The sequence below is a fragment of the Zerene cesonia genome, unplaced genomic scaffold (genome assembly GCF_012273895.1).
Source record: "Zerene cesonia ecotype Mississippi unplaced genomic scaffold, Zerene_cesonia_1.1 Zces_u002, whole genome shotgun sequence".
Taxonomy (NCBI): domain Eukaryota; kingdom Metazoa; phylum Arthropoda; class Insecta; order Lepidoptera; family Pieridae; genus Zerene; species Zerene cesonia.
The window spans coordinates 2,720,649-2,747,959 of NW_024045132.1; the positions used below are offsets into that span (position 1 = coordinate 2,720,649).

Here is a 27,311-nt window from a genome sequence, read left to right on the forward strand (position 1 = left end):
GTAATAAATGTTATTTGCAGTTAACAATTTTCTTTTTTCTTTATTACAATATTTATGGCAAGACTAGGTACATGTAGATCAGTTACAACGGTTATGGCGGCTTTTTATTTTTTTCAATATTTTGCAGTGTCCTTGGTCCTTGGTTGGGGTTACCGTGCTTCTGATCAAAGGCGTTGGGCGGTACTACATCCAGCATGCGGCGGTCGTCAACAGTCTCCAATTGCTATTTCTGCTCGCCAAGCTATACCCATTTCTATACCCGCCATGGAACTGATTGGGTATCAGAATCCACTCCCGGGACCATTGACTATAACTAATAATGGACATTCTGGTAAACTTGTTGAAATTAAATTATTATTTTCAGTACCAAAGTTTGTTTTATGAATACTAATATTTATATTAATTATCTATGGCGCTTGTTTATAACTCTATTGATTTTCAGTTGCACTAAGCATCCCTAAATATTCATCCGAAGAAGAAAAGAAAGGATTCCGTCTACCATATATTTTCGGCGGTCCTCTCGATAATGAGTATGAGATTGAAGGTCTGCACTTCCACTGGGGTGATAAGAACAACCGTGGTTCAGAACACACTCTAAACGACATGCGTCTGCCTCTTGAAATGCATATCATCCACAGAAACAAGAAATACAGGAGTCTTGCTGAAGCTCTCCAACACCCTGATGGTCTCTGCGTTCTTGCTTTCTTCTATCAGGTAAACCGCCATTTCATCATTATTGAAAAAATGTAAATTAATACTTTACATATGATAACTGCTAAAGTATGTTTGTTCGTATGTTTCTTTTTCTTGAATTAGGCTGTTTTTTTTACCGCGGTAAAACTTCTCATTTCCATGGGAGTATATCCTTCATATTCCCTCTGACCACACGCTCAAAGCCGAGTGAAACAGGATATTTTAAATGTACGAAATCTTAATATACGCTTAACGGGTGGGCGCAAAATTTTGTCGTCTCCATTAATATGCAAGACGTGTGTTCTAAAAATACTACATTATCGTTTATCAGTGAAGGCGATGAATACCTTATTATAATAGTTTTTTATGTATTTACATTAACTTTGACCAATAAAAAAAGTTGTAACATATTTTACAGGTCGTCGAATTCGAAGCCAAGCTCCTCACTCCCATCGTCAAGAACCTGTCTACAATTGAGAATTACAACACCAGTATGCAACTTCCTCACACCTTCTCCTTGTCTTCCATCCTCTCCGGACTTGACACCGAACGTTTCTACACATACAAGGGCTCCCTCACCACCCCGCCTTGCGCTGAAGCCGTCACATGGGTCGTTTTCTCTGACTACCTTCCAATCTCTGTCTTCCAGGTATTATCCATAATTTTAATAAGCATTTTTTTATATTCCTATTAAATTGGAAAGCTCATACGAGTCATTTTAGCATATTTCTTAATTTAGCATGTATTTTATAAAAATTCAAAATAATGTTAATTTAAATTAAACAGGAATAAAATACTTAAACTATTTTACAGATGGACAACTTCCGTGGTCTTCTCTCCAACCTCAACTTGCCTCTTGTTGACAACTTCAGGCAGCTCCAGCCACTCTTCGGTCGTCGTATCTTCGTAAGAATTACTTCTAAGAATCCCAAGTTCAAGAAAACCAAGCTCCACTACTCCAAATGGGACTGGGTTGGCCATAAGAAAGCCGAAAATGACGTTAACGAATTCGATGACTAAACATTTTGAATATCCAAATTTCGAATTAAATTAACCAATCACCGCTCCTCGTTCTTTACGGGTACTAACGATTCTAACTAACGATTTATAATTTTGTTAAGTGATTAATATGGTTGTGTGCACTGTATCATATTGTATATTTGTGCAATCAGTATTATTATAAGTTAATGTAAATAAATATATAAATAAATAATTTATTTTTATTTCAATTATACTTTAATACATTAATAATTGAACTTGTGTATAAAGCCATCAAACTACTAGGTGGCGTAGTTATCAGCGCCAAACATGGACTGAAAAGAAAATTAATAGTTATTAGTCTATATTATAAATGAGTACAAAAATAATAAAGAACAATAATAAAATGAAAAATACATACATACACCACACCATGCACACTCAGGGAACAAAATAAAACGCATTTCAATTGTTCATATACTATAATAAAATTTCAACAATCTATACAATGTTATAACATATTTAATACTCATTGTTAGGCATTTGCACACAATTTAATATCGAAAGTTTATTTCTGAAAATAAAATGGTTGCGGAATGTATTAACTTTACGGATTGAAATTGCACACAGGATTAAATGCGACTTTCAAATAAATTAGTTGTTAGTTGTTACATATAGGTCTTGGCATATTTACAAGTGCCAGTCTGTTTTATACAGACAAACCATGCAATATAATGTTCTTAGCGTACCAAGTCTTCGGGGTTGAACATGCCCTGTGAACAAACAAAAAGGTTTTAAAAAATAGGAGACAAAGTATTTTCTTGTTCGATTTTACGCGAGTATTATACATTTAGAAATTAAAAACTTTTTAACGGATTTTAAACGCGATTTATTTTTAATTTCTACATAGGAAACAACTATCGAAATTAACGTTAAAATTATTGTCTGGCTCAGTTAATTTTTCACTACTCAAACTTTGAGGGAAATGATCGAAATGCAGTTTGATAAAATTTAAAAATGACGAATACTCGATGATCTATTTTGCATGTGAATTCTTTAGTGTATGAGTATCACCCTAAAATGTGCAATCAAAAGTGACTGGATCTAAATGGAAATCTAATTGTTTATTTTTAAATTTGAAAAAGCCATCAATTCTATTCATTCAAATCATTTCAAAATATGCTCTTGTAATATAAATAAAATTGAAGAAACTCAATTTGAGTACATCTTGGTAGTCATGAATTTTTCTAAAAGGTCTGAGATTATAAAAAGTGAAGTCCCGTGTCGCCTAGTGGGGTATGGGGCATATGATGTACATCTGTTTCACTGATCGATTTTCTTTATGGACAACTAGGTGATCAGCCTTCAGTGTCCTGCCAGATCGAGACTTTTTTTTTTGCGTCCCCACTGGGAATCAAACCCAGGACCGGTTCTAAGCTCACGCGCTAGCCACTGTACCAAGGAGGCGGTCTGAGATTATACTTCTTAGTATAAGTTGATTGTTTTGGACATATGTTTATGTAGATATGTTCATATTTCCTGTGATTTATTAATAGTACTATTAATATATGTATTACAATAAAAATAATGCATGCAAACATGACATGAAAGAGAAAATTTTGTGCTCATTCATAAAATGTATATTGTTTTCAAAACAAATCCTGATAGCAATTTTCTCAATACCATTATGTTTTTTTAAATCTTCAATGTAAAGTAATATTATCAGTCTTCATGAGTCAATCTATATTGATGTTTGATACAATATGAACTATCATTATCAAGTAGTGTTAAAATATAACATCCACAAGGGTTTGAATGTTACACAACTATTTTTTACAAAAGATTTATGTGAACTAATACTATATTGTCAAACAAATAAAGGTATACCTTGGCGCGACGTAAAATGGAGTCTTTGCTGGCATCATACGGGTGGTCCTTTGAAGGGATCTCCAGAACAGATGGGACGGGGGCTGTGTGTGCGTCTATGACATGTCGGATGAGTTCAGCAACATTCTGATTGATCAGGATGATGTCAATGTCGTCACGTTTGACGAATCTCTTGAAACAGTCCTCAATTTCGCTAACTGGAGTGTCTGTTGGGGATGGATTTAGATGAGATGTATTTCTTTCAGGTCATATGCTATTCAAAAGGAGGAAATTGCTTTTTAATAAAAGAACTAATTAGCCACATTAACCAATCATCCAAATATTGGTTTTTAATATGGTAACAAACCATGGAGTTAAGTTTCCTTTTACAGTATTGCTAGCACATACTGTATCTAATATTTACCTTAGATACATAGGAAAATCGAAGTAACTTGTTTCTGAATTATAATATTTGATGCTCGAATACCTATATGGACGGAAAATTAAGTTTTGAATTAAAATACTAAGGACGATACTTGCTTTTGTCTACGACCATGAAATTTGGATGTCTATTCTTGTTTATTTCACCGATACCACCCAGCAGAAATCCGACGCACGTATCCTGAAAAATATAAGAAAATGTAAAAAATATTAATGTATAGGCGCTCATCACTATAAAAACAAAAGCCACTCAAAAATTATATGGTAAATAATATATCTAGAAAAAGAAAAGACAAACCTCATCTCCGATAACGCTAATTAGTTTTCCTTTTACAGCAGCTTGAAGAGCCATTTTAGAATTTTTAATTTATTATTTGGTATTAGAATGAAACTAAGAACTGTCACACGAAATTCATCACCTGACTAAAGATTTTTTTGCTCATGTTGGTAAGCCTGAAAAAATTGGATACTTATCTTATACTTACTTATGTTTACATCATAAAACACAAAAAATAAAAACTGCTCATAAAATGTACATCGATAAGTGATTATGAATAATGACGAAAAATGAAACCAACATTTTCGATAATTGCTATATAATTGTGTGATAAATTTTATGTAGGTACAAACAAAGTATTAATATGGCTTAAGTATATTTTAATAATATCAAACCATTTATTGTGTTCTTAGGCAGGTTAGCCTGTTTTATAATATCTACCCACAAATTTTTTATTCATTCGAATCCAATATAATTTTTCATTTCAATAGACAAAAGAAATATTGCCAATATTTCTTTTGTACAACTGAGAAATGGACGACCACAGATAATTGCGTAACAAAAACGTAGTGAAAATATTTAGTCTATTATTATATTTTTTAGTATATTCTCTCGTTGTCTGCCACTGTCATTGATGATTGACAAATACAACTTTAACTTTGAAGCTTGTTTTGTTAATGTTGTGACTTGTGGCGTGCAGAATTATTTCATTTTTACTTAATAATTAATTATATTTTTCGATGTCGATACTAAGGTCGTGACCAAAACTCAAATTAATTTAAACATGTTGAACATTAAAAATTACGGTAGCAGTTCAGAAGACGAAGAAAATGACACAGAAACGATACAACAACACAGTAACGAAAAGTTATTGACTCACTTGAAGCCTGTTGATCCAAATTTATCAATAGCAAAGAAAATGCAAATATGTGCTGCACCCATAGTAATGCCAACGGTATGTGGTCTTTTACAATATATCTTATATCACATTGTCATGTCACGATTTCTCAAATCATTTTTGATTTCCAGAACAATGATGACACAAGGGTACTTATGCCAAAAAATCAAGAACTAATGCACAATCCAAAGTACGAAGAGTTATTTGCTCCAGAATATGGCCCCGAGAACCCCTTTCGAACACAACAGATGAAAGCTGAGAGGAATATGTTGTCAGGTTATGTGGAGAAAGCACATATAAGTGAATTTCAATTTGAGAACCAGCGGAGGACATTCACAAGTTATGGTTATGCTGTTGATCCTTCCACAGAACCCATTACTGACAGTGGTAAAGGAGATGGAATTGTTGGTATGTATGTACATAATAATAACAAACATCAATGATTTTGATAGTATGTGCATAAGGGGCACCTCTCGCCATCCATTGAGGTTTGGCAAAAAAGGCGGGTTCAAATCCCGTCTCGTGATCATCAGATTTTTTCTATTCCTTCAAAAATTCTAATTTGTAATGCATTTTAATGCTATAAAACTAAAAATAAAAGTATATTATTATTCAAAAATGTGGTAATACAAAGGGCATATTAAAATGAAAATAATATACATACATCTAATTCATGATTGTTTTCATAGAATTCAGCATATCAAAATAATATGTGAATGAATTAAATTTATTTTTTTAATCAGTGTCAGAAACAGTGGCTCCACCAGTTGAAGCGGAAGGTAAATCAGTGTTTGAAGTAATAAAGAAAAGGCCGTTAGACAAAAAGAAAAGACATAAAAATGATAATCCTGAGGATGTTGAAGGGTTTTTAGGGCCATGGGGAGGCTATGTTGGAGAGCAAAGGTAAGGTCTCACAGTTACTTGCTTTATATGTTTTGATTTAAAAGTACACGTATATGTAGAAAATCTCAAAAAAAAGACTTATATATATTCCAATATTATACTAATTTTTACAAAAGGAAGAGAAGAGAAAACCAGGACTTTGTGATATTGATTATGTAGTTTATAAATGAGACAATTTTCAGTTAATATCAATAATTTAATATAATGTAAGAAGTATTCTTTAAAAGAAAAAAAAAACTAACAGAATGATTCAACCATTTCGAAATGTACCAGTGATTAATATTATACTGTAATCATTTCAGAGTCATGAAGCCTGAAGGTGAAATAGCTAAAGAGCTTGAAGAAATTGTAGCGAAGAGACAGAAAAAGGGCAAAGTGGATGATGATAAACCCCTGGAAGAGAAATCTATATTCCATAGTATGTATGATTAATATTATTTAATATGGTACACTTGCTAATCCCATGCAACTTATCTCTCAAAACACATTTTTTATTGACACTCCAATCCTTTTTATTGCATTGCTTTGTAATTAGTCCATACATCAATATATTGACTATCCAAGTAATGGCTTTAAATATGTATTCAATACAGTCAGCAGCTTAACTATATAACTATCTTGACTTAGTATAGAAAGACCATAGTCGTTCTTTGTAAAAAAAAAGTGTAATATACATATTTCAGATGAAAAGTTTGATTGATGTACTGCAATCGCAAAAACATATCTTCCAATTTCTATTAGTCTTATAATAATTGTAGCAAATGCTACTGCAAATAGAAATTATATATATATTTTTTCTGTTTCTAGTCGACAAAGCTACTGACTACCAAGGCAGGTCGTGGCTTGAAGCCCCTCGCAGTGAGACGCAGTTGCGAAGTGACACTCCGCCCGCTAAATGTTTCTTACCCAAGGTAAAGACTGTTTTAATATGTTTATATAGGAGTGTAGTGTAGGATTTTTGCCTAGAAGAGTTTTAGTGTAAAAGTTTATAGAAAGCCATTTTCATTAATGTTCTGCTCATACATACTGATACAAAGAATCTAATTCAACAAGATAAACAAATATTTTATCTTCATAATATTATATATATAGATAGTCTAGGATCCCACTGCAAAATTAGTGTAGGAATAATGTAGACTGAATCAACATTTAATTTTTAAGTAACTTCATAAGTAGGAGAATTCATTTATCATAAGGTGCCAATTAGTAATTGCCCATCAGTATAATTGATTAAAATATTTTTTTTAATTGACTTTTAGAAACAAATTTCTTTTATATTTTACGGAAATCTCTTGCAACACATAATATATAAATTATAACATTATTAATGATACTTTTCCGATGACAGTCACACATATTCACGTGGAAGGGTCACACGAAGGGCGTGGCGGCGGTCCGCTGGTTCCCCAAAACTGCACACCTCATGCTATCCGCCGGCATGGATTGTAGAGTTAAGGTTGGTATTATTTAGGTATATGTATAGGTATACATTATGTGTATGTATAAAAAAATCAATGAAAAATTATATTAAATATGTCTTGTTTTGTACAGTAAATGTTGATGATTAATTAGATGATGAAACATTTGACATGATTAAAAGAGTTTTATGTAATATTTTTCAGGATCTTAATATGTTAGAGTAGTAGATTAAGTGTATATTTATTTAGGTTTATTAAATAAGATACAGTTTGAAATCAGATGTAAACACCTATATCAAAAAAGGGCATTATCTACACACATTAAATTTGTTCCATTTATAAATCGTTTTAAAATATTCCTTTTGCGTAGGGAATAAGGTTGAATTTGCAATTAAAGATAAATGTAAACTATGAAATAATGTGCAATTAGTTAGTTTCATTTTTAAATCGTTTTCAAATATTCCTTTTGACATAGGGAATAAGGTTGAATTTGCAATTAAAGATAAATAATATTTTACGTACGTTTAATTATATACGTTTTCCAGATATGGGAAGTATACGGCGACCGCCGATGCGTGCGCACGTACTTCGGCCATAGACAAGCGGTGCGAGATATCAACTTTAACAACGAGGGTACACACTTTTTATCTGCGGGTAAGAGTTAAAATCATTTTTTTCCCCTCTTGATACCATTATATTCTCGTGCCTGAATTATTGCACTGCTATTTTTTCCTATGGAATTATCATATATTTGGCAATATGTGATGTACTTAGCTATAAGGTTAGGTTAAGTGTTTGATTTAATAAACAATTTGAATTTGAATATTAATGTACTAGCTGCGCCCCGCGGTTTACCCCGCGTAAGTTCGTATCCCGTGGGAATATCGGGGTAAAAAGTTGCCTATATGTTATTCCACTTGGCCAGCTGTCTACGTACCAAATTTCATTGCAATCGGTTCTGTATTTTTTGCGTGAAAGAGCAACAAACATATACACATCCTTACAAACTTTCGCATTTATAATATTAGTAGGATATAATATTAGTAGGATAGTAGGATAGTAAGACTAGTAGGATTTCTGTTTTCTATTTGCCAGCCGTTGATATAAAAAGATGAACACTCAACATTAAACGCAAAATTCCAAATTATGCGCTCTTTCCAAATATTCTCGTGTCACTCACTAGGCGCACTCGTGCGCACACTTTATAAAAACAACTTTAAATAATTCGCATAAGGATGAATTTGCAAAACCATATGCTTAAAGCATAGCTATAACTCCTTAGTATGATTGGTGAGTGTTTAGTGACACTTTCGAGACTGTGCATATTGGAATAAAATGTTAATAAAGAAGAAAAATTGTATATCCTACTTCCTGCTAAACTTATCCTACTAATATTGTAAATGCGAAAGTTTGTAAGAATGTGTGTGTGTTTGTTGCTCTTTCGAAATTTGGTACGTAGACAGCTGGACAACTGGAATAACATATAGGCAACTTTTTATCCTGATATTCCTACGGCATACGGACTTACGCGGGTGAAACCGCGGGGCGTAGCTAGTATTTAATATTATTATTTAAAGACCTATATATTTTTGTTATTCGACAGCATACGACCGCTACATAAAGCTATGGGACACAGAGAGCGGAGAGTGTGTGAGTCGGTTCACGTCACGGAAAGTGCCATATTGTGCTAAATTCCACCCCGATACTGACAAACAGCACCTGTTCGTGGCCGGCACTTCTGATAAGAAGATTATTTGTGTAAGTGTGCTTTGTAATACTTAATTAAATAATTTATTCACAGATCAGTTTAAGCAAGAAGTTATAAATATAAAAAAAATCTTACAACTTAATCGATATTGCTATTTTATACTATTTTATTAATTAATTACTTAATGTTTTTTAAAAATAAAAATATTTTAGTTCTTAGGCGGGGTTCGAACCCGCGTCTCTCGCCTTACGAATGAGGCGGGTAAGAGTAGTTACCACTACTCTTTTCACGCCATCTATTGAAACATTGATTAAAACTCTTCCAATTTGAAACATTTCAATTTTAACAATATTTTTTCTATACTACGCGGTATCTTTTGAATCGAATTTTTGGTTATGTCTTATATCATTAAATGCAATTTATTAATTTAATAATTTTATTAATTAAGATTTCAAAATAGTTAAGTGGATTTATTACCGATATTTTAACAATTTCTCTGTGCGTTTGTATCAATCACTGAGTGGAACTGAGGGAATTAATTTATCTCTTTCTTTAATTTTTTTTGTTAAAAAAACTATATTACGATGTGTTTTCTTTCACTTATAAACAGGAAACTTTTGTATGTTCCCACCAAAAGCACCGAACTGATTTAAAAAATTCTTTCACCATTCGAAAGCAACTGCACTCGAGTGACATTGCTATATACATACCACGGGCCAAGCCGGGGCGGGCAGCTAGTGTACTATAACTTCTTTACAATGATGTAGTGGGACACAAGAACTGGTGAGGTGGTGCAAGAGTACGACCGGCATCTCGGCGCAGTGAACACTATCACCTTCGTTGATGAGAACCGGCGCTTCGTCACCACCTCCGATGATAAGAGCTTGCGCGTTTGGGAGTGGTGAGTTTTTTTATTATTTATAAACAATCATCATCATCATCATTAGCCCATGTATGCACGAACTCGGGCTTCCTATTAGCGTTCAGACCATAATGCCAAGTACGGGTTGGCAGATGTCACATAATTCTCGGACATGCCGGTTTCCTCACGATGTTTTTCCTGCACCGTTTCAAGCACTGGTGATGTTATCGACATGCGCAGATACATTGAAAAATCAATTTGTTTCCTGCACGCTCGCCCGGTCTCGAACTTTGACTCATCGATTTTAAGTCCGAGGTTCTCACCATTGAGCCAACACTGCGATCCATTTTAATTAACAATTTAATTTAATGAAAAAATAATCATAATATCTCCATACTACATTATCAAATAAAATTGACTCATCGATCTATGATCTAAGCTAAATGATCGTATAATAGCCTCATTTTTTCTAACCCACCAGTCGGATGTTTAACGTCCTTTATTGTAAGGGTTGCCTGCTAGATATCGCTGCCGAGCGATGAGCTATTTGTTTCAATAATAAATTATAATTTTTTTCAAGAATAAAAGAATTTTCATTCATTCATTCATTCATTCATTCATGTCTTAGGAAGAGCTTCCGGAAGGAGGACCTTCCTTGGCGGTATGATATAAGCCATTCGTTATCCGCAGGGACATCCCCGTGGACATGAAGTACATAGCGGACCCGTCGATGCACTCGCTGCCGGCGGTGACGGCGTCGCCCAACGGCAAGTGGCTCGCGTGCCAGTCCATGGACAACAAGGTGGTGGTGTTCAGCGCGCTCAACCGCTTCAAGATGAACAGGAAGAAGACCTTCGCCGGACACATGGTCGCCGGGTACGCCTGCTCCGTCGACTACTCGCCGGACATGAGGTGAGTTGGGGGTGGGAGGGGGAGGAGGTTATTCCTCTTCGGTGAGAGGTTAAATGGGGGGGGGGGGGGTAGTTGTTTATTTACACCTTGATAGATCTGAGTTAAGGTAGATAGGGATAGAAGGTTGGGGTTTTATACCTCGCCGGTGGTGAGGTAAAATGGGGAGGGGGGCTGTGTTTTTAAATCTTGACAGATATGGACTGAGTGACGAGGTGGTGATGGTGGAAAAATTGTATTTTTATGCAACCGATAACAGAAGTGTCGATTTTTTAAGTAATACTTTGGTAGATAATAAAAAAAAATGAATATTTTATGTCAGAAATAGCAAACTAAATCTACTACTAGATCAGCCAGCACCTGCGTCTTATAAATCGAAACTCAGTTCTCAACTGAAACAGTTTAAGTGCCGTGGATTGATTGTTTCGACATCATTAATTATTACAAACGTGTACCATACCATACCAAAGATAAGAATAAATAAAAATTTTAACGTAAATATATGAATATGGGTTTTTCTTTTTCAATGGGTTTTAACTTCTAATGCTTGATTAGATTTAATTATATGCATACAACTAGCACCCGTCCGCGGCTTCGCTCGCGTACGTGAAAGTGGTTCCCGTATAAACTTTCTATTTAGTTAAAGCTTTGTCTAGTTGCTATTAGATGGCGTTAAGTGAATTGTCTGGAATTATATGGTTTAAATGTTTCATAACGATATCATACTTTTTGTCAAAAAAATTTACGTGAGCTAATAATACAGTACCTAAACCGGTTATAATTAACATTATTTTGATAACACATAATAATAAAATAAGTAGAAATTACAGTGTAGCAGCAAGTAAAGTTAATTGTAATAAGCATTTTCTTATTTTAAATTGCAATTGAAAAAACAAGCATTAAGGCTTAATTAGGAATCGGGGTGAGGGGGGAGGGTTCTGTGCCGTCTAAAAGCAGGAGTAATTCCAGAGTGAAAAAGTACAGAGCTATTTAGGTCATATATTCAAGTCGCTGTGTAAGTAACATAAATACAACGATCCAGCCCACTATAGAGTACCATAGAGTGGTAAAGACGTTACCTGTTATATGAGCTCTTCAAGGGATTTATTTAGTATTCCAATTTAACTTTAAAAATTACCGAATATAATGTTCATTAAAAATAAATAAGGTAAAGGACGATTTTGATCTAAATTAAATGGCCAAGGTGATTGATAACTATATTAAAAATTATAATGCTTTTTTAGATTAGAATTTATATTGTTTAGGAGAAAGTAGCAAGGCAATTAAGTTGTGTTATAAAATTTATTAGTTAAAGAGAGATATGATTACAATTAACTATTAACTCAATTGTGGTACTATTTCATTATAGGCCATTTTTTATTATATAAAATTCCGTTATTGGTTTGATGTATAGAAAGAAAGAAAGAAAGAAAATAGATTTATTTATGCAAGGTAAAGTTATCAAGAATAATTTGATTTACAAAAAGATAAATAAACCTCGAATAAACAGGAGATCCACTCAGTGTACAAGAGTCTAAGCCCATTAAAGGATCTTAGACTCTCCACTGATTTTCAGTGGATACCACATTGACCTCCTGACAGCATCTCATAGGTGTTTTGCCAGCAGTCGCAATGTATGCGATGGATAATCGCAAAAACACGGAACTGTCTTCAGCATGTAAACACTTCATTAGAATATTTCGTTTGAATCAACCTTACGAACGTTTTTTCTAGTTACCAATGCAAAAACGTTGTTAAAAATCAAAATTCCGTGTGTGGTTTATAAGAAGAAACTTAGAAACAGACGGACAGAGTGGAGAGCGGCTTTGCTTCATATAACTATTTTTAAACAAAACACAATTTGTCAGAACTAGACAAAATTTAAATGAAAAGAAGAATCATAATAATCGTCATAATATTTTTTACTCGGCGGACGACCCAGTAAAAAGTTATGACGTAACAAACACAAAATATGGTCGAATCTTTTTTGGAAGTCGGTTAAAAATGTTGTGCTCCAAATTTTATTGCCACAGAAATATTTACAATTATTATAGTCATAAATGTTATCTTTATATATATTATAAAAATCGCACCAGTTGCAACGCTAGTGATTTAAGAACGGCCAAATGGATTTAAATGATTTTTGCTTTGTTGTATCTCTCTCCGGGATTAATTTTTGAAAACGATAATAACTTAACTTGTTATTTATTAACTAGCTGCGCCCCGCGGTTTCACCTGCGTAAGTTTGTATCCCGTAGGAATATTGGGATAAAAAGTTGCCTATATGTTATTCCAGTAGTCCAGCTGTCTACGTACCAAATTTCATTGCAATCGGTTGAGTAGTTTTTGCGTGAAAGAGCAACAAACACACACATCCTTACAGACTTTCTCATTTATAATATTAGTACGATAGTACGATTAGTACGATATGCATTGTCATCGTGAGAATGCAGTTACTATGGCTACGAGGTCGAGAGATTAATCACATCAGTTACGACTGAACAATTGATATAAAATGTCATTGTCATCTTTATTTGTGTACATACAAATAATTTAAACCACTATACTAATATATAAAGCTGTAGAGTTTGATTGTGTTTGTTTGCTTGAACCCGCCTATCTCAGGAGGCTACGGGCCGATTTAGATTAAATTTGGTACAGTGATAGTTGGAGACCACGGGGACCATGTGGAAAAAATCCGCCAGGTCTGTTTCAGCGTATAAAATTTTGCAGCTCGCGCAAACGAAACCGCGGCATAAACTTTATTGATTATTGATATTGACATTTGTCGAATTGATCCCCAATTGCTTATCCGACCGGAGTAACCAATATCCATATTGAAGCCATTACTGCCGGTTTTTCATCTTTTCTTAATTTGTCATTATTATCAATAACAATTATGTCAATACTATCTATTGGTATATATATTTTTTATATCTCGAATAGAGGATATTATATGTGGTAAGAAATATATCACAAAACTAGCTAACTTTAATGTCCTTGTACACTAGCAATGCGAAAATTGCCCTCTTTTTAACGGTTTGTCAATTTGGAAACTTACATTCTACTAAAGATATGTTAGGTATACATTATACATTAGACAACTTCGTAAATATGTTAAGCTGATCTAGTTTTTGAGTTTCGGGTCTCATATAATATTTAATGTATCCACTTTATACATAATTCAGAAAATTAACAGCTAAGGTATTCTGGCCCCATCTTGCTAGATGTAACTTGAGCATTCCTCTCTTTGGGCGCTTAGTCAAATATTTTCATATCACTGGCAATTAAATAAACATATAGTGTGAAAGCACAACGGATAAATATTAGCATAAACGCGATTAAAATTCATATAAATTCTATTTACATTATGAGTACAAGAAATAGGCAAGAATAAAAAAAAAATTATGGCCAGCCAATCTAAATGTCAAAGTAATCAATTTTTTTTTGGTGTCGTTTCAAACTTATTAAAATCTTATTATAAATTCAAAATCGCTTTTTTTTGCATTCTCAAAAATGGTTTTTGCCAATCTCGTTTTTTTATAATTTCGATATTTACATAAAGCAAAAACAACATTTTATATATACGAGACATTGGAAAAAAAGATATTTTTTTTAAAGATCAGGTTTCATGTCAAAGACCAGCGTTAATGTACAATTTGTATAAATAATAATTAATAGTTGACGCGTGCCCCATTCGCTCGGCGCTGAATAAATTGTTATTTCACATTAAAATATTTATTATAAAAATATAGCCTATTAATGATGGAATATTGTGTTCTACTGGTGAAAGCATTTATAATTTTTTCAGTAATTACAGAGATTTATATATTAATGCTATAAACCAGGATACTCGGGCCATTTTTAGTTCGTTAATATCAACCTTAGTCACTATGAGTCGCTTCATTTTAATGATATGCCCAATTGTTTTGGGATAACGTCGCGTGCCACGCAAATTATGTGACTATGCGGTTTTTAAATTAATATTAACTAAGCAACAGTAAATTTAATAATTACTTTTATGTCACGCTTCACGAGGTTTAGTGTTATCAGATGTTTCTTTGTGGTAATAGTAGCGAAGTTTGGATGTGTGCCCGGATTATTCTTAATACATGAGACTTAAACATAACTGGCGTAATCCAGTTTAAACCTGATATATGTACATCTCAGTTTAATCTTCAAAAGAACTCATATCGATAGAGATATCAAGAGTTATATAAATATAAACTGATTTCATGCAACGTTATGTTCAATCTTTTAATAATTAAATTATAATAATAATTAATTTATACAAGTACCAATAGCTATCGTCAGTTTTTTTCTTAGCTGCTGTACCGGTTCAACGTTCACCTGAGTGTTTATACACACTACTACGTGGAATGTTTGCTCTGCTAGCACTATTCATGAAAAGTGTAAAAAAAATAAACCCTGCTAAATTTTAGAGGACAAGGTCTATTCTTTATCCACTTTTGTCTTTTTGACCGTCCTTTTTTTATTAAAGTACTGATCGCGTGTAACTGATACAATAACTACAGATAAAATTGATATGTCACAACATGCTATATACAAGTGTTTGTGATATAAATAAACATTCTATTATATCATAATCGTAAAACTGCTTGGTCATTGTTTTGGGGCAAAATCAAGGATCTGTACCTATTGAGCGTTTGTCAATGGAACGTGCTTTTTTTAATATTGTATAAATGTATTATACTATGTTGTTTGGTATACCATTGCTTAGCTCTGTACTTAGAACTATTTTATTTCAGTAAGGCAATGCGTCCAACAGCGCACGTGCAAATAACGAGTTTTTGTCGAAATCGCATGATCGCTAGATGGTCACGTAGACCGAGCTTACTGGCGATATCTTAGTCTCATAAAATGTTTTTACTGTAAACATTGGCACGGATATGACACTGAACCCAGATAGCTGATATGACAAAACAATTTTTTCTTCAATATAGAAGTCTATTTCGGAGGTTAAAAATTAAAAGACAAATAATTTCATGTAACCATTGTGAAATACGAAATCTGTATAGCATACATTGTTTTGTGTAATATCCAGAATATAACAGAAAAACAGCTCTATTGTTACTTAATAAATTAAAAAATCTGGCCGTTTAAAGTGGGTTGAAATCGCGCCCAAAGAAGTCGGTTACAAACAAACAAACATACAGGTGAAGCTAATAAAAAGCGTGTAAAAACCGAACAAATTGTAGGAACTTCAAGCTTAAAAATTAAAATGCCTAAAATAAATAAAAAATGTGTCCTGTACTCCTGCTATTTTATGTTTAACCTCGTTTAATATGCATGAGTTGAGAAAAGATCGGCAAAATCGTTATAAGTAAAAAAAAAATCTATGTTTTTTTACACCAGTTTCGTACTTGGAATATTCATCAAGTGTATAAAAACATGAAAAAACTATTAGCGCTTTTATAGGTACTTATTATTCAACGTCGTTACAGATCGTTACTGTAAAAAACATTTCCATTTAGGGAGGATTAAAATCGTTCTAATATAAAAACTTAAGATAACTTAAAAGCTTGGAATGTTAGCCATTTTAATGAATGACCTGTTTGACCACAGTAGCTTATATTGAAAATGGAATAGCCGATATCGTTACAAAGTAAACAATTTTTTGAATAAGACAAATGAGAGCGAGGTTTATCAGTGTTGTATAAGAACTTATCTATATTTAATATCTTGAGGTTTTACGTTAATACCTAAAACCACTTCGGTACTATGTTTCACTCAGGTGTATTATGTACAGATATTACAAACATCACTTTTAACAAAGACCTAAACCGCCTTCAGATTGTCGGAACTAGACCAAATTGAAGTGGGGCCATATATGGGAGGCTTTCAAATAAAAAAAACAATCATAAAAATCGATTCACCCAGTAATAAGTTAGGAGGTAACGAATACAATAAAATACAGTCGAATTGACAAACTGACCATGGGTCTCAAGTCTGAACAATACATAACGACAGCGATGGTTTATTCAATGTAATACACACAGTATATAGAGAAGCACACAGTAGTATTGTTGTTCGTGTACCTTTGATTTCGTAGTAAAAGCCGAAAATTAGTAGACAATGCCCCGGTGGACACAAGTGTAGATATATTATGAAAATGCTGATCATTGTTAACACGAGATGACGATATGTAATCTCTCACAGCACAAGTAGTATATTCCATTTTTTCATCATTTGTAACGTGTTTATGTATCACTGTTAATCATATACGTATATTAATATAAGATACCTACAAAAATTAAAGTGTCCCGAGCTGCTAACTACATGGCGTATGTAGCTCGGGCTCGTTCGTACCGCGTCTCGCCCCATGTCTGCCGCACGATTGACAATTCTAAACGTCTTCGTTGAACGACTGTATAGATTAGACTGTGGTAAACCTGCAATATGAATATTTGCAAATCTATAAATGATATATTTTGCTTATGACGTCATTACTTTGATAATCAAGGAAAACAAAGGGTTATTTTATAAATGAAAACACTCTGCATAACAGTAATGAAAACGTGTAATTTTAATTTTGTATGTCCGCAATATTTGTTGAGGTAAGTTATCAATGTGAGATTTTGCGCTTAATGTTCATGATATAAAGGAAATATCTTAATCTACGCTCTATATCTAACTATTTAACTGTATCACATTGGTTTTCGTCATATTTCAAGAATTTGAAGATATCACAGTTCGTCCGCAAATAAAAAGAGGGTTTTTTCTTTTACCCTAATAATATGGATATTAAAAAAAAAGTAAAAATAGAAGGTTGGCCAGTGAGGCGTTTTGTTCTTATAATAATAAGTAATTCTTGTTTACTTGACTGGCTAGTTTTACATTACCAAAGGACGATCAACTTTGGTATTTGAGGGGACAGATTAACTGACTGAAAAAAGATACTTGTTTCGGATTCAGTATTTATAATGTGTTGAACCAATTAAATTAAGAGATAAGAATGATTTCTGTGAAAAGAAAACTATCCCATTAGTTTTGACGTTGGAGCCGTGATGATTCGGTTCTCTTTCGTCTCATCGTATAGAAATACGCTATTAGCAGAAGCTAAGCCTGAATTCCATCCCTTTGCCTTACAGGTACAAATTTACGTTTTTGTGTATGGATAAACAAGTAGCTTAATATCAGTATCCTTGTACTACTAAACTTGGCCTCATATCGCATTCCGACCTAAATGTTATTGCTAGGCGTGTGGTGACCTCGCGCGAGCTTATAATATGAAAATTGCATTAGTGCATTGAATACATAAAACTGTTATTCAGTTTAATTGGTCAATCGTCTCATTTTTTTTGGATTATCCACTCTATGGCATTAAACAAGGCTGAATAGATTCATCATTTATTTCTCGACTCAATAGATAAAATAACCATAAAACTGACTTCAACCAAATTAACCACTTAAAATCTGCCTCCCTTTTTCAATCGCCTATCAAATATGTTAATTGTTTGAAGTAAGTTTAGTAGTTATTGTAATTGTTGACTCGAGATATAAATTATACATCTATAAAACAATGTAATTCTGACCATCATTGTAAGATACTTATTCATATCGTTCATTTTATTGACAGTCTGCTTTTAGTCACACACCAATCAAGCCGCGACTTCCGAGGGGTGTCGATAAAAGTGTCAGGGTGAAATTGCGATGACAATTGACACTGAGTAGTCAATATAAGTGCATACGATATACACACGTAAATTGCTTGAAGTCTTTAGTTCTGTTCTAACTTCAGATGGACTGAAAATTTGCATTCCCTAATAATCCGATTGATGTTATAAAATATTGTAATGACACTGAAACGATTGTGTTAATGTATTGACTCTAAAATGTCTAGGAAAAATATGTAAAATCGAATATAAATTCAAAGTAAAATGTGGTAATATAAAATATTAATATCATAAAATATTTTCGAAAATAATACATCGTAGAACAACACAATATTATTTAAAGTAACTTGCGAATGTACTGTGTAACGGTAGGAAATATATTTCGTTGTTTATTAATTAACATCTAATAAGAAATCAAGTTCTCAAACCTTAACCTAGGCATTGGTATTGGTAGCTTTTCAATATTTGCATTTTAATTGGTTTGCGTGAGAAGATGAAATTAAAGCATTAATCCAATCATATAATAAAACATAATTTATAGGAAATTATGCCTCCGCCCCAGTAGTGTACTAGTAACCTAGTTTATCCTTTTAACTTCCCAGTTGTAACGAGATGGGAGGTCTATGACTATGTTTCTATGCGAATAATGCACGAAGCCGACATAATTCGAAATTATTGCTATGCATAAAAGGATCATAAAACAGACATTGAGCATCTTGTTTTATTGAATTCGTACTTATTTGTTTTTATGTAAATAAATAATTATTTATTTAGCACTTACTGGATAAATAAACATAAAGCATCGGTTAATTCATAATATAAAACCCAAAATATCAAATATTAAATCAACCACAGATAACACATACAGATTATCACAGATTAAAAACATTACAGTTCTATTCGACATGTCATAATCACGTGACCACATGAGGTCACATAGACTTTCTCCACGCGACCTCGCCAACATACCTTTGCCTTTAAATGTGTTTATTATTTACTAAGTCAAATGTTAGTACGTTTGTGTTATCAATGTGTATTTTTATAAACAGGCGTTCCCAAAAACGAAGGGGGTTTACGATTCGAATGTATTTTGTATTTATTGGTTTTATTTCTCAATAATTCCATGGCTTTGCAATCGTTTGACGTGATTCTTTTTTGTTTTATGGGAAATTGTGCTTACTTAACAATAATTATTGATGTTATACACGTTTATAGACGCTATTAATTTCGTCGTGAAATGGGAGGAAATATTTAAGTATATCTTAGCTCAACTCTTTGTGAATCATATAGCGTCTAGTTTCCTACAATTAAACAACAAAACAACGTCAAAAATATGTATCTACAAATACATATGTTAATATACATACAAATACATAAATTATATTATTATTATGCTCGTTGCTTCGGTTCGAAGAAGCCAATTTTCGTTTAATCACGTAGTATTTAGTAGTCTGTGGTTTAACTGTGTTTTGAGTTGCAGCGCTATGCCATTTTAGGTTGGTACATAGTTTTTTTTTTTATATTTTACAATATCATGATTATGCGATTGTTTCGAAGGTTTAAACCAAGTCAATAGCGTAGCAAAACTTTATTCGCAACCTGCAAACAAGAATGAAATGGACTGTTTTACGTGGTTGAAGCAGGCCTCCGCCTCGCGCTCGTTGTACGTATTATTCTGTGGTTGAATTGCGTATATGAATATTAAAAATCTTCAACAGATGAATGGGCTATTATTTCATAATAATTCAATAAACGTTTCAATGTAAAATTACAATGCCTGCATATAGAGCTTTTTCTGTGCATTAGATTGTTGTGACGTAATCGATGCCAGGGCCAACGTGAATCGTGACGTCACGACTTCCTCTTCGTCTCGAGTTATAGCCTGAGACCGAATCTTATCCCTATTAGTGGCGTAATTGTGTGTATTGTGTGTGATTAGCGGATGTCGTTGTTTTTTCTTTGTTTTTTTTAGAAGCGTTTTTTTACCATACCGTAAGAAAAGGTATTGTTAATTCGATTGAATTATAAAAAAATTAGCTGCGCCCCGCGGTTTCACCCGCGTAAGTTCGTATCCCGTATTAATATCGAGATAAAAAGTGGTCTATACGTCATTCCAGTTGTCCAGCTATCTATGTACCAAATTTCGTTGCAATCGGTTCAGTAGTTTTTGCGTGAAAGAGCAACAACCACACACACATCCTTACAAACTTTCGCATTTATAATATTAGTAGGATAAGTAGGATACCGGTATTTGTGAAGAAATCCTTTATTTTTTATGTAGATATTGGATAACTAATAGATACTACAATGTTAAGCGATTCAATACTATAATGAATCATTGCATATTTTTAAAAGTAAAAGAAAAAGTGTATTAACAATGAAAAAGCACTTTTGTAAATTGCGTTTAAAAATGGTCACACCAGAACCGCGTGATATCGGACCCGCGACCCAACGTTTGATTTACATAATATACGTCATTTTCTATTTGTTTGTAGGTAGACTGTATTGTACCGTTTAAAATAATTCTTTGCTCATTCAGTCTTTTAATTATTTAATTTCAAGCAGTTGTTTTTTTAAAAGGAATGATATTTTTCAACTGCAATTAATTGGAATTGTCCATTGTGCAACCTCTTTTTGGCAAAATTCGACGAAAGTTTGAAAAGTAATACTTATATATAAATATTTTTAAATAAGAGTACAATAAATTCGATAATCATAAACTGAATGAAAATATGCAGTTCTTAAGAGTATTCCTTGGTTGTGCGCATAGGCTTTAATAACTCCTTGGCCACACTACATTCTAAAAGAAGCTCGTAATTTTTTTTTTATGCACTTATTTCAGTCTTGCAACCGTTTAAAATAACTATACAATACACATAGAGTTTAGTTTAGAAATTTTTGCTCCGTGGGGATATATTCACATAAAAATCTCATAAAAGTTAATGACTGAAATACTTGTACTGATATTTACATCCACTTTAGGAGACTAGCAGTCCACCACAATTTAGCCGAGATTCAACTAACAGCCAACAAAAACCTCTTCATAAAACAGTTTTCAGTATAATTTGAAGTAAACTAACTATATGTAAATATTGAGAAAAATACTCAAGGTCAATTTGAAAGCAGAAAAGTATGTGTAGCGGAACCGTAACTAACATTTCGTGTGGAAAAATGTGACGGATCTAACTTAGATTAATTATCTGCGGTCGAACCTTGAGTAATCGAAGCACAAATAGCGTTTGTATTAAACGCAATATATGAATATAATTGCTCATTATAATTTGTCAGAAGATGTTAAAATAGAGGAAGTTGATTGAATTTATTACTTGGTATTCATTGAGAATGAGTATCAGAATCTATAAAGATTCTAGAGGTACTTTTGAGTCTGATCGTGTTTAAAATTTATTAGAGCGGATTAGTTGCATAGGTTAGAATTAGAGTTCCGTACTCAAAGTGTAAATGGAATCCTCATGCTAAGATTGCGCCGTCCGTCCGGCTGTCAGTATCTCATGAACTGTGTTAATTACGATGTTGAAATTGTTCAGAGATTATTATATTTCTGATGCCGCTATAACAACAAATAATAAAAACCAAGGTTAAGCATCGGTTAACACGGTCATAATTTGGATGGCTGACCAATTTTGTTTTTTGCACTTGCAATGTATGTAGCATTTATACAAGACCCTGAGTGTTGCGAGTCCGACTAGCACTTGGCCGATTATTTATAATTGCAGTTGCTGTTTAGATATTCAAGTATCCAATTACGTATCGGGTTTTTTTCGAGTCGATTTATATAATTATTTTTATAGGTAGGTCGATTGGAATTGCTTGGGACCCGCCTAAGCACATAGCTATGTGACTATACCCGTTGAAATTAAATGTTTATGTACTCATTTTAAATCTATGGACGGCTGATATCGTAATGTGGTAATGCATGTGAGGTTATAAATATTAAATATCAATAAAGTAGAAGATATCAGAATTTACCTCCAGCACTCCGTTCATACAATTGTATTGGATTCTTTATCCTTCGACTTTGACCGTCAGTTTAAACTATAATTATACACATTATAATACGAAATTTTGTTATAGGTGTGTAAGATTGGGTTATTTTATCTTTATTTTTATTGTACATATCTTATCTTATAATTTTCAGTTCCTAATTGAGTGTAGGTAAGTAATCATATTTAGGAAGTCCTATTTTTCTACTTCTAAGAGCAAATGTTTGTTGGAGAAATATTCTTTAAATTTTCGTTATGAGTTCATTAAAACTTATTTTGCAATCAATAGAGTGAAAAAAGTTCAAGAAAAATATATATGGGTTCAAAACCACATGGAACGAAAAAATAAATTAGTTCAAAGATGGCAGAATTTGATTTATTTTAATTTGTTTATATTTTAATTGAGTTAGTTCTCTCAACCTCCCCAGAACCTTAGTGCACCCCCAGAGGTCGTGAACCACACGTTGAATAGAATTAACCTTTATGAATTGAATACGCATCCAAGTTAAAACAATAAATAACTAGCTCATTCATTAATATTCATTAAAGAGGCGGACGTAATTAACAACAAGATAAGTATAACAAACAAAAAGGTCACAAAGCAAACACATTACCAGGAACTAAATTTAACACAATACTACGAAACCTTGCGTTTAATAACACTAATTAATATATAAATCATGTGCGAGAGTTGGATTTGGATGTTCATTAAGTGCTATATTTCTAAAAGGAAGTGAAATAATTAAATGTTCAATTTTAGCTCCCGATGAATGATTGGCAGGGAAAGTTGCTTGAGCTAAATACAACTAACTTGGAATTATTTGCTGGCAAATAGGCTGAGATCATGGTACTTGTTCCAATGAGTGCCGAATATCTTCTAGAGGATTTCTGCTATTTGCCACTTTGCTACCCGCAAGGGTACCGACACGTCTTTAACCGTATTATCGCGGGTTTAGATTTTTAAACTAAGTTTAAATTAGACAATTGAATATCTTTGTAAGTCATAATTGTTATTTTCTAGAGTGTAATAAATTTTTTTATGAAAAGCGTTATTGTAGTTAAATAAAAGATTATTGTAGTTAAACGTAAATTTATCTAGATGGAACACCTAAACCGATACGTGCTTTTATATATATTTAGCTTCAAAACATGACTCCATTCTGAAATAATAAAGCTTTGAAGTGCAGCCCAAAATAACAACAAATATTTTAAACACCCAATTGTATATTATATTTACGTAAATTATAATTAAATACGTTGCTGTGTGCCAAATTTCTATAATCGTATAATTAGGAACAATAAACACACTCGAGCGTATAATTGATATTTATTTTTAATTTCGATTCACCAATATGATATAAACCTGTAATATAAATTCATCGACGAAGTTCACAACTGCTTTATACAAGTACCTTGTTCAATCAGACTATTACATTATGCATAACTAATATTATAAATGTAAAATATGAACGAACTCACTTGGGTGATAGGATACTTTTTATCCCGTTCAAATGTTCCCTTGGGATAAAACAGTAATCTTGATATCCGGGCGGAGCCGGGACGAGCGTCTAGTTACCTATAAATATATGTAGACCTATAACGAAATTGTATATAATATATTGTTTCATGCTGTATACATAGCAATGGCAAAGCAACTGTTCCAAAGAATACAATATAATTATCTCTTATTCACTATATTCATAAAAGTGAATGAATCGAAGGGTATATGTTTAACGTGTCCTTGTAAAACAAACACAAATGACCTTTGAGTCTGTCTAGTCTGAAAGGCGATTTGTTAAATATAATAAACCTTTTTAGGAAAAGCTAACCAATCTGGTTGGCTTACAAATTAGTTAGACGAAAATGGAAAAATCGCCTGTTAATTAACGTGGTTTAATACCAGCTCATTTAATTAGGCACATACGGTGGATTTAAGAATGTTATATTTTGTGCGAAACCATCTGTACTTCTGTTTTCAATTGAGTTGATTAAATGTCTCGAGTTGGAGAGACCTTCGCTAAAATGACTTCAACCTTATTATAAAAATGTGCATTAAAATCAAAACAACGAAACTGTAGTATTTCTATACGCATGCGGCCAATTTTGTTTCTGTCACGTGAACGAGTGTTGAGGGTTAGCTGTCTCATAACAGAAGAATGTTGTAATAACAAGCACGTGATCGGGTAAAGGTGCTTTTAGGGGGCTCTCAACCATATTACACAAATGCCGTTCATTAAAAATTATTTCATATCAAATGATTCTTTACACTATCGCTTGTCTTGCTACAAAGTATGAAATTATGATACCGAGTTATGAAAATAAAACATTAATAATATTGCGATATAATATGTATATTTGCAATACTTACACTCACACATTTTTTTATTATTTCGATGCAACTTCAATAATTCAATTGTTATAATTTATAACTTGGGTTTATCTGAAACAAATTAAAATTAAATCATAGATATGTCTTATCTGAATGGGAGGATAGTATTGGTTATCTGTTACAGCGTGCATTAACCGGTATTGCATAGTACATCAGTTGTTATCATGTGTTATGGAATAACTGATACACGCGAGGGAAATGTTGACCTACTCGATAATGTCGACCTTGAACTTCACGCTCTCATTTGTAGCTCATTTAAATTGGTGTTTTAGGGACGTCAGTCTGGACTAATTAAAAAAAAAAATAAAAAATTCATGTCATATCGTTACATATATTATCGGTATATGCTATTGAACAATTGAGTATCTTAATTTTAAGCGATATTGTTGATGTGTTACTTTATAAATACATGATACTAGTTTTATTTACGTTCATAGTAATTTAAAATTTCATTTGTTGATTGACGCGTACGTTACGTACGTACGTTGTTCTCATATAAAAATAGATAATTCTGCAAATACTTGCTTGTACTATGACAAAATATGTCATTCAGTAACCGTAATGAGTTTAGAATATAGTTCGTTCCACATTAAGTGCATTTACCTTAATTAGTGATTAAAAGTGTATTGAAATAAAGATCTTCGTCACATATATTTAGAGTAAAATTTAAGTATCGAAGATAAATGGGTATAGGTGCCAAATACTGTTCCATTGAATGTCTTCTTCTGTGTTTCTATAGCCCGTTTTTTAACTTCGTATAAAAAAGAATATAGAGCTACTAGCTGCGCCCCGCGGTTTCACCCGCGTAAGTTCGTATCCCGTATTAATATCAAGTTGTCAAGATAAAAAGTTGTCTATATGTCATTCGAGTTGTCCAGCTATCTACGTACCAAATGTCGTTGCAATCGGTTCAGTAGTTTTTGCGTGAAAGAGCCAAATTTAAATAGAAATATTTGTTTTTTTTTCTCTATTTTCGTTCTCAACTTTTTCGTGGTTTCTCTTCAATATACTGGTCTTTATTATCTTTTTATTAACAACACCAATTGTCGCAGTCACAAGTGTATTAAGTTTTACTTCTGTTATAAACAAATTGAACATCTTCCTATAAAATTAGCGTTATCCTTGTAATCGAATGATACTATTAACTTAGTAATTCCTTGTTTGACGCGAGTACTACAACATTTAGAAATTTAACGGTCTTTAAACGCGATCTGTCACAAACATAGTTCAATTCATTTAACGATCATAAGTTGTGATTATTTGACGTATGATGTTAAATACTTGAAGTTTGTTATTAAATGTCGTTAGTGAGGTATTTGATTTGATTATGTTTTGTGTCAAATAATTAATTTACAATGTAATTAATTCACAATACTTAAGCCTATACTGTATAATACTCGCGGCTTATATCTTGTGATTTTTCTTTTTGTTCTTGTTGTTTCTTGCCAATTAGCAAATTCATTTTAAATGTTTTCATAAAATCACTAAAATACAATTTTGTGTCAAAATTCAAACTTATTACCTATGCATATATGCAATATTATTATACGTTAACGTGATAGCTGCCTACTTATTAAATTAACATAAGTATTTGAGATTAAATGATTATTCAATTTATTTATTATTCTATTGCTAACTGCATCCTCTGAACGCATTTCAATAACATTGTTATAAATAATTAATAATGGTAAATGCCATTTATAATCTTGTTGCTAACACCATAAATATAAAGATCGTGTTAATAAAAATAAATAAAAAGTTAACAAATGTTTGCTCGTGCATGCGCATTGAAATATGCACATGCATACGCATAAAGAATTGTAAAGAAAACTAGTTATATACGAGTAGGTTTGAGTTTAAAACTAAAACAAGTCCTAGGGTAGTATTATATGTATAATCATTAGGTACCACCGCAGTCATATAAACGTTATATATCTTTAACTTTAAGTTACTTCAGAAATTAAACAGTCTCCCTGTGACCACGCTCGCTGTAAAGTGTTCGAAACGTCGGGTTAATAATATAATGAATAAATTGCGTTTAAAATCCGTTAAAAAGTTTTTAATTTCTAAATGTATAATACTCGCGTAAAATCAAACACAAGTTACTTCATTTCATATTGAAAACTAAGCATGATGGACACGAAATTTTAGGTTATTAAGATTGAGCCATGTCATAATATAAACTCTGAAGCATACACGTTTCACTTTCATAGAGGCATTTTTTATATTTCTCAAGCTTTAATATAAATTCATACGAATATACATAGGACACATAGACTTTTTATTTATTAATATTTGGCTGATGTATACCATCTGTTATATCTGAGTTAA

General features: G+C 32.6%; 3 protein-coding genes across 3 annotated transcripts in view; 2 read left to right on the forward strand and 1 right to left on the reverse strand.

Moving 5' to 3' along the window:
• The window catches only part of LOC119838379 (carbonic anhydrase 7), a 6,327-nt gene extending 4,403 nt beyond the window's left edge, over positions 1 to 1,924 (forward strand). The window contains exons 2-5 of the mRNA XM_038364314.1: positions 128 to 331; positions 443 to 714; positions 1,112 to 1,342; positions 1,507 to 1,924. Coding sequence (XP_038220242.1) covers positions 128 to 331; positions 443 to 714; positions 1,112 to 1,342; positions 1,507 to 1,713 — 914 coding nt within the window. The 3' untranslated portion in view covers positions 1,714 to 1,924. The remainder of the gene's footprint in view (positions 1 to 127; positions 332 to 442; positions 715 to 1,111; positions 1,343 to 1,506) is intronic.
• A 287-nt stretch (positions 1,925 to 2,211) lies between these two features.
• On the reverse strand, positions 2,212 to 4,434 carry LOC119838380 (V-type proton ATPase subunit F). Its single transcript, XM_038364315.1, has 4 exons — positions 4,277 to 4,434; positions 4,078 to 4,159; positions 3,559 to 3,764; positions 2,212 to 2,444 (listed from the first exon to the last, which is right to left on the reverse strand). The coding sequence occupies exons 1-4, from the start codon at positions 4,328 to 4,330 to the stop codon at positions 2,412 to 2,414; spliced, it is 375 nt and encodes a 124-aa protein (XP_038220243.1). The 5' UTR covers positions 4,331 to 4,434; the 3' UTR covers positions 2,212 to 2,411.
• A 467-nt stretch (positions 4,435 to 4,901) lies between these two features.
• The window catches only part of LOC119838260 (pre-mRNA-processing factor 17), a 31,665-nt gene continuing 9,255 nt past the window's right edge, over positions 4,902 to 27,311 (forward strand). The window contains exons 1-10 of the mRNA XM_038364109.1: positions 4,902 to 5,210; positions 5,285 to 5,561; positions 5,897 to 6,056; positions 6,359 to 6,474; positions 6,864 to 6,967; positions 7,405 to 7,512; positions 8,020 to 8,128; positions 9,078 to 9,232; positions 9,950 to 10,083; positions 10,735 to 10,956. Coding sequence (XP_038220037.1) covers positions 5,040 to 5,210; positions 5,285 to 5,561; positions 5,897 to 6,056; positions 6,359 to 6,474; positions 6,864 to 6,967; positions 7,405 to 7,512; positions 8,020 to 8,128; positions 9,078 to 9,232; positions 9,950 to 10,083; positions 10,735 to 10,956 — 1,556 coding nt within the window. The 5' untranslated portion in view covers positions 4,902 to 5,039. The remainder of the gene's footprint in view (positions 5,211 to 5,284; positions 5,562 to 5,896; positions 6,057 to 6,358; positions 6,475 to 6,863; positions 6,968 to 7,404; positions 7,513 to 8,019; positions 8,129 to 9,077; positions 9,233 to 9,949; positions 10,084 to 10,734; positions 10,957 to 27,311) is intronic.